Source organism: Protopterus annectens, chromosome 8.part0, assembly GCF_019279795.1.
Source record: "Protopterus annectens isolate FY-2018-M chromosome 8.part0, PAN1.0, whole genome shotgun sequence".
In the NCBI taxonomy this organism is placed as follows: Eukaryota; Metazoa; Chordata; order Ceratodontiformes; family Protopteridae; genus Protopterus; species Protopterus annectens.
In genome coordinates, this window is record NC_056741.1 from 716,273,797 (window position 1) to 716,281,615 (window position 7,819).

The 7,819-nt window shown below is 39.0% G+C and overlaps 1 protein-coding gene across 2 annotated transcripts in view; it reads left to right on the plus strand.

The window, feature by feature from the left end:
- The window catches only part of ASH1L (ASH1 like histone lysine methyltransferase), a 3,741,676-nt gene that overhangs the window by 2,105,576 nt on the left and 1,628,281 nt on the right, over positions 1-7,819 (plus strand). For both annotated transcript variants that reach the window (XM_044080164.1, XM_044080163.1), the window contains exon 15: positions 2,946-3,040. In XM_044080164.1, coding sequence (XP_043936099.1) covers positions 2,946-3,040 — 95 coding nt within the window. The remainder of the gene's footprint in view (positions 1-2,945; positions 3,041-7,819) is intronic.

Genomic DNA, 7,819 nt, shown 5'->3' on the forward strand with positions numbered 1-7,819 from the left:
ACTGCCTGGTGAAATATAACTAACGACTTTTCGGTACAACGGATAATATCCAGAGTTTATCGCATCCCCTTCCTTCCTTGTCCAGTCTCATGCAGAGTATTATCCAGTGTTCCTCCCAGTCAAAGGGAAGCAACAGCACACGAAATCAAAAAGCTGCTACAAAAGTCATCCAGACATTGCCCCCAGACCAGATAGGATCCAGTTTTTACTCAAGATTCTTTTTAGTGCCAAAAAAGACAGGGGACTGGAGACCAATTCTGGATGTCAGCACACTGAACAAATTTGTAAAAACAGAGAAATTCCGGATGTTGACGGTTCAGTCTATCCTTCCTCTCCTGGAAGAAGATGATTGGATGTGCTCTGTAGATCGTCAAGATGCATATTACCACATAAAAATGGACAAACACACAAGAAGATACCTCCGCTTCCGCATAGGAGCCTGTCGCTACCAATTTTGAGCTCTGCCCTTCGGTCTCTCTACATCCCCCGAGTGTTCACCAAATGCATGGGAGTGGTTATCGATCACTTGCGACTTCAAGAATTCCAGGCGTTTCCATATCTAGACGACTGGCTCCTCACTGCCCCCACCAAGCGTCTATTGGAAGAAAACCTGCACTACACTCTCCTCACAGCACAAAGCCTGGGAATCACTATCAACTGGGAGAAGTCCAACACGACTCCAGCTCAGTCTCTGGAATTCATAGGGGTTCTGCTGGACACGAGAAACTGCAAAGCATCTCTTCCGGACCACAGGCTTCAAAGAATAAGGCAACAGGTTCAACCGCTGCTCTGTCACCACAAATCACCCGCTTGATCTATACTCCAACTCTTGGGGTCAATGGCAGCCTCAGTAACCATTGTTCCTCTAGCCAGATTCCACGTGAGGCTCCTTCAATGGTTACTTCTCACTCAGTGGTACCCTCTACAACAGCCTTTGTCTTTTCAGGTAAATGTAACTCAGAGATGCAAGCAAGATTTACTCTGGTGGACATCTCAAAATCCCCAGCAGTGGTCTCACCCCTACAGCCTCCATCAACCAAAAGCCATGGTGACCACAGATGCCTCCCTGATAGGGTGGAGGGGGTTATGTCAGTTAAACTTGGTCCAAGGCACCTGGTCGGAGACAAAGGCCCTTTTGCATATTAATGTCCTGGAACTGAGGGCGGTGCTACTAGCATTGCAAGCATTTCATTCCATCCTTCCGTTAGGGACTATTGCGATCCAATCAGACAACATGTCAGTGGTCTGGTACATCAGCAAACAATGGGGCACCAGATGTTACCTGTTATGCTTAGAGGCCTTGAGAATATGGCAGTGGGCGATAGCCTCCAACCGATTTCTAATTGCAACGCACATTCCCGGGAGCTCCACCTAAACCCTCCATTTAGAGAACTGGTACAACCTTGGGATTTGGCATTGGTTCTGCAAGCTCTAACACCTCCCCCCCCTTGAACCTGCATCTTCATTGGAAATATCTCTCTTGGAAAACGTTGTTTCTGATTGTAATCACATCAGCCAGACGCCTGTCAGAACTTCAAGCCTTATGCATTAAACCTCCCTAGCTTATCTTCCACAAGGATAGGGTATCACTGAGAACTAATTCTTCCTTTTTTACCAAATGTGGTGTCAGAGCGGTCTATCAACCAATCTGTTGATCTCCCAGTGTTCTTTCCTAACCACTCTAACAAGGGAGAGTATTGCCTGCACTCCTTGGATGTTCATAAACAGTTATGTTTTTATCCTGACAGTACAAAATCTACCCGCATATCAGACCTGCTGTTTCTGGCCTTTTCTGGATCTAGACGAGGTCATCCTGTCTCAAAGGTTACATTGGCTTCATGGTTGAGAAATTGCATTACCTTTATCTACAACAAAAACAGTCGCTTCGCCTCTCAGAGTGAAAGCACATTCTACAAGATCTATGGCAACTTCAACAGCTTTCCATGCTAAGGCTTCCCTCGATGATATTTGCTCAGCTGCAACTTGGGCCAAACCTCATACCTTTATTCTTCATTACAAATTGGACTTGGCCTCCAGAGGTAGAGCTTCCTTTGGCTCCATGGTGCTAAGGAATGTCCTTCCATAAGGGCCACCCAAGGGATACAGATAGCTGGGGACTGTGTCCCATCAGTAAGGAATGAATGAAGATTAACAACATCAGATAAAGAATTTATGTCTTACCATAACGTTCCGTCTGTGTTGTTGATCTTAGTTCCTTCATTACTTACCACCCACCATCCCTCTCCGGAGGTTCCAGGTTGATCTCATATACTCCTTTATTGTAAGTCTGTTATGACCAGAGATAGCCTCTACTTTTATCTATCAACTTGCAAACTTGATCTGAGGTAACAGGGAGAAGAGCATTCTGGGTAGGACCTTGGTTTGAGAGTTTTTGGCTGACTCGAGCTTAATATTTGTCCGGCTCGATTCCATGGACAGAACAGACAACCCATCAGTAATGAATGAACAAAGATCAACAACGCAGATGGAACGTTATGGTAAGACATAACTTCTTTTTATTGTATACTAACTGCTGTAAAGTCTACAGTCTGATGCTACTACTCTGTAATGTTTTTTTTTTTTTTTTGTAAAGTTTTCTTCGCTGTAAACTTATGGAGTTTTTCTCCCCAGGACTCCACTGAAAATGGACACTTTTTGTCCAGTTGGACTATCCTGGCAAACAAATGTTAAGTAATTAATAAATAAATGTATCCAGACAGTGTTCCTGGGTCACACCTGAAATGGATAGTTAATCCATTTGCCTTATCTCACCAAAAAATAGTTAAGAAAAATACAGCTAATCATCATCTTACTTGGAATGTTTTTTTCCTTTTTGTTTACGTTTAATGTTACTACTTTTGAGCTTTAATTTATATGCTGCATCCTTTGAAAGTCTGAAGGTGAAAATCTAATTTAATGTGTGTGCGTGCATGCTTTTTTTGTAGAGAGGATACATGCCAGAGGAGTCACAAGAGAGTCTGAACACACCAACCCGACTTATCCCTCATCTACAGATGAAACCCATGTCTAATAGGGAAAGGTAAGTGGTAAACTGTTATGTGAAAGTGGTAAACTGTTGTACGACTGAAAGGCATATACATGCTTGGTTATTCATTGGAATGCTTTACTTCAGGTAGAAGTAAGTTTGTGTACATGCCACAGGATCTTATATTAATAGTGTTTTGTCACCATGTAGACTTTTTTTCTACATAAAAAGTAAGTAGTCTTTCATTTCTTGCATCGTCATAAAGTACAGCTGATGTCCTTATAGGCAAGTAAAACTGTTTTAGGAAGTGTTCTCCACACAGGTTTCCTTCAGTCCTTTCTTTCACAGAGGTAACCTTCTTGCCCAGTGATTGGTACAGACTGCCGCAGTATGTTATGTCTGAGAATCATCATTAAAAGGGGTCATACCATAACTTTTCATTATAGTTGTGAATGTCTTGTTTATTTACACAAATTGTCTTACTGAGTTAGCTGTGGAAATCATTCCAAAAGTTGGCTATCTCCATTATCCAAGCCATATTTGAAAATGTAGTGACTTTTGCAGGGGAAAGGTTATAATTTATTACTTTACAGGGGATGAAAATGTTCTTTTCATATGTAAAATTATATCTTTAGTGAGTCCTGTGATTAAAGGCGGTTAAGAGAGTCTAGTACGCCATGGTATTCTTAGATCTTGAAGTTCATTGCATAGTTTCTTACAGCTAGTTTAGCTTCAAGGTCATTTGAGCTGTAGTCCAGTTTTCTGATCACCTAAGTGCCATAGGTATGGGTCTTTCTGTAGGAAAAGTCTTCCTGAATCATTCAGAAAGATATTGCACAGCAGCTCCTACTGCTTGACAAAGTCTACAACCTCATGCTGAGTCATTAAGGCTTTTCATAGTTTGCAGCTACCTCCTTGGTCTTAGACTGCAGGTTTTTTAGCTTGCAGAATATATGAAAATTGGGTACTTGCGTATTATCGCAACCAGATTTTCGCGGTAATAGTGGTTGATTCCCGATCATGACAAATGTTCGTTAATGTTGTTAAAATGTAATATAGTGTGTTTTCTTTACCAGTACAGCTTATTTTCCAGACTGCTATCAATACAATGTGCAAAACATACTGTTGTTCTTTCTTAATGATGTTTACTGACACCATCTCGCTTCCTGTAAGTCTGCCCATTGAATGTTCATTCTTTGTGCCAGCAAATGCTGTCAAATGACAGTCATACATTCATTTGGTAATCACAACTGTGTAATTTTTGTCCTGTGACTCGTAAAACACATAATTTTGCAATTACTGAAAAATTACAAACCACATAGAAAGACGAAACCATGTAATGCGCAATGAAGATTATCACAGCAGTAGTGAAATCACAAATCACTTCAGTAGTATTTAATTTTTCCGAACATGCCACCATTGCAAAACAGTACAAGTCAGAAGTACCAACTTCTTCCTTGAGAAAGGAAGCCCACAAGCTACTGTCAGCATAATCCACCCTCACTTTTTATAAGCATTAGTTATGGCAGTTTCTTATTGCAGTGTTTGTTTTCAAGAATGTTGACACATTTGTGACAAACTATTACTTTACCAAACAGTTAATTCCTGTGTCTGTGTTGTTCTTCTGTGAAGGATTCATTCCTCACGCTCAAAACATTGCATTCATCAGTAGGGTGGCATCCCTGACAGTTCAAGTGTGCGTCTGTAATGCACACAAAACACCAAAAGGATTTTTGGCATTTTTTTTCTGCTCCTGCAGCTAATTCATAGTTTTGCTAATGCAAAATGGAGTATGAATCACACCTTACAGTGTTTCATGCAGTCGTTCCTATTAAAGTATGGCCATTTCGCAACCGCGAAAATCTGGTTGTGATACTACGCAAGTACCGAAAATTATTTGCCCCCATGGCCCACTGAACCAAAAGCTAGGGAGGTTAAATAATGGACTGAACAACTATGCACAAACTACATGAAATATACTTGCTATCCACTACTTAAGTCAGTAGACAACTACTGACTTTGCCATGTACTTAAGCAAACAGTAGTAAAAGCACTGTTTCAAGTGTATGTGGGGGGCTCTTAACCCAAAGAACAAGAATAGCCAGCAGAAATGGTGGAGTACAGAAAAAAACTTTAATAAAACAAATAATCAGGTAGAGGGTAATATCCCCAACTACCTATCTCAGACCGGTTTCGGCTACAATAGCCTTCTTCAGTGAAATTAGTAAAGCACATAATATCCATTCAAATGCGTACATTTATATGTAATGACATAAAGGCAGTTCATTGGTAAATTAGAATTGGTCATTAAGACCAGGTGGGAATAAAGCCCCTAATTTAATGATCTATTTGCGTTCCTTGAAATTAAGGAAATCATGCCAACCTGATTTATCTCTACATTTACCTACAATATAGTCAGTAACAGTAAAATAAAAAAAGCAGAATTATATTTACAAACATGTTTAAACAGGGCATTATTGGGACGCTTGTTCCTGATGTCACTAAGATGCTCCCCAATCCTAAGGCGAAAAGGCCTGGAGGTCTGTCCCACATAGAATGAGGAGCATGTACAAGTGGCTAGGTAAATGACCCACTCTGTACTAGAATTGGCCCAAAAATTGATATTGAAAATTTCAGATGTATTACAACTGCTGAATTCCCTTGTATGTTGAACTTTATTACAATAAGAACAGTGGCCACATGGTATACAACCCAGCACTGGGCCACCTCTCAGTGTATATTGGGTAGAAACAATAGAGTTGGGACCCACCCTCTTATAATGCTAAACGGGGAACCCAATGGTCCGACCTCTCCTGAAAGACAAAGAGCATCTGTCCCTCAAGAAAGAATGTAATCTCTCCTTTGCCATCAAAATATTCCAGTGTCTGCTAATAATACTCATGAACCCACGTGTGTTACTTCCATAAGTGGTCACCAGACGAACCAGAGAATTAGATAAATCATTATGTTTATCCTTGTATCGTAACAAGTCAACCCTATTCTGATTTGAAGCCCAATGGCAAGCAGTGCTAACGGTACCTGGGGGGTATCCTCTCTCACGAAACCTACATATTAGATCATCTCTAGTGGTCTCAAAAGTTTGTTGGCTTGAGCAAATCCTTCTGGCTCTTAGGAATTGTGACTTGAGGATATTCTGGATGATATGTCGGGGGTGGAAGCTAGTAGCATGTAAGAGTGAATTACATTCAGAAAATTTCCTATACACCCGGGTGGAAAGAGCGTCATCAGGATTCCTGCTAACCTCAACATCAAGAAAAACAATCCCTGATTTATGGCAATTTACTTTAAACTCAATTCCCCACACATTGCCATTGAGATGGCCAATAAATTCCTGAAGATAAATTTCATCCGACTTCCACACCAACCAACAATCATCCAGATATTGTCTCCAGATATCTAATTCATATTTGTATATATTATGGTTAGTCATAAATCACAACCTCCTCAATATATGCCATAAAAAAGTCCGCATAAATGGTTGCGAAAGAGGCACCCATTGCTGTACCCTTGACCTGCCAAAAGCATTGGTACTGGAAGTAGAATACGTTACTGGTAAGAACGTATTCCGCCAAGCACACTAAAAAAGTATTAAAGCCTGGTATATATATATATATATATATATATATATATATATATATATATATCTCCTATCCAAAACCGCTCTGTCGGACAGAAGATGTATATATCAAACAACACGAAAATTGGTACCCTATATTCCTGTAACTTGGAACCTGAAGTTAAATAGAATCAAAAATGTATGGTAGATCATGTATAATGGTGGATATTAAATATAACCATAGACAGATCCAAAAATAAAAAAATCTGACAATGATAGCAAACAAAGATACAATAATCAGCCCTTGTGATCTAACCTGAATAACACAGAAAAATCGCAATGCTGCATATCAAACCACACAAATAAAACACTTAAATGTGGATCTAGAAATGGTCAAAATTGTCAACTCCTATTTATAAAGTGTCCACAAAGACCAAAAATAAATAATATTCATACACATATATTAATGATACAATGGCTAGCCGCTGTGGTCATATAGGCATAATCCTCTTAATCAGATAACCACACTGCTGCGTATCATCATAGTAAAGTTAGGGCCATACTAGTTGGCCCAATAAAAATGATTCAAAATATCCACTCATTATCATAACCACCTACAAATTCCAAAAAAAACATATGTCATGGACTCAATTGTCGTGTTGATATAAAACCCCCCATAAAAATATATATGACTCCAATTATGAAGTCTATATAAGTTGCTGTAAGCAGAAATGACAATTTTCAAGAACATTTACTGGAAGAAAAAATGTAATTATTATAATGTATATTGCAACCAGGTTGACCCCATGGAACCATATAACAACATTGGTACCACCCAGAGACTAAATGTTGAAGTACTAAGAAGCTAATGAAGACCCGGCCCCCAAGGGAAAAGACGATCCAAATCAGGCACCACTACAGGATCACTAAAGGAAAATAAAGAACATCATACTAAATGTTAGAAAACAAAATACCTGTAGCTCAAACACTGATATATATATTTTTAAGTATACTAAGATTATATATTCACACAATACCCCTAAAAATCACCAATGTGTTACCATAATACATAAACCTTAGATTCTAAACCAGAGTTGAAGTAAATAGTAAATTGCACATAGATTGTTAAACAAACCATGTTTTATATATATATATATGTATATATATATGTGTGTATATATATATATATATATATATATGTGTGTGTGTGTGTGTGTGTGTGTGTGTATATATATATATATATATATATATGATAA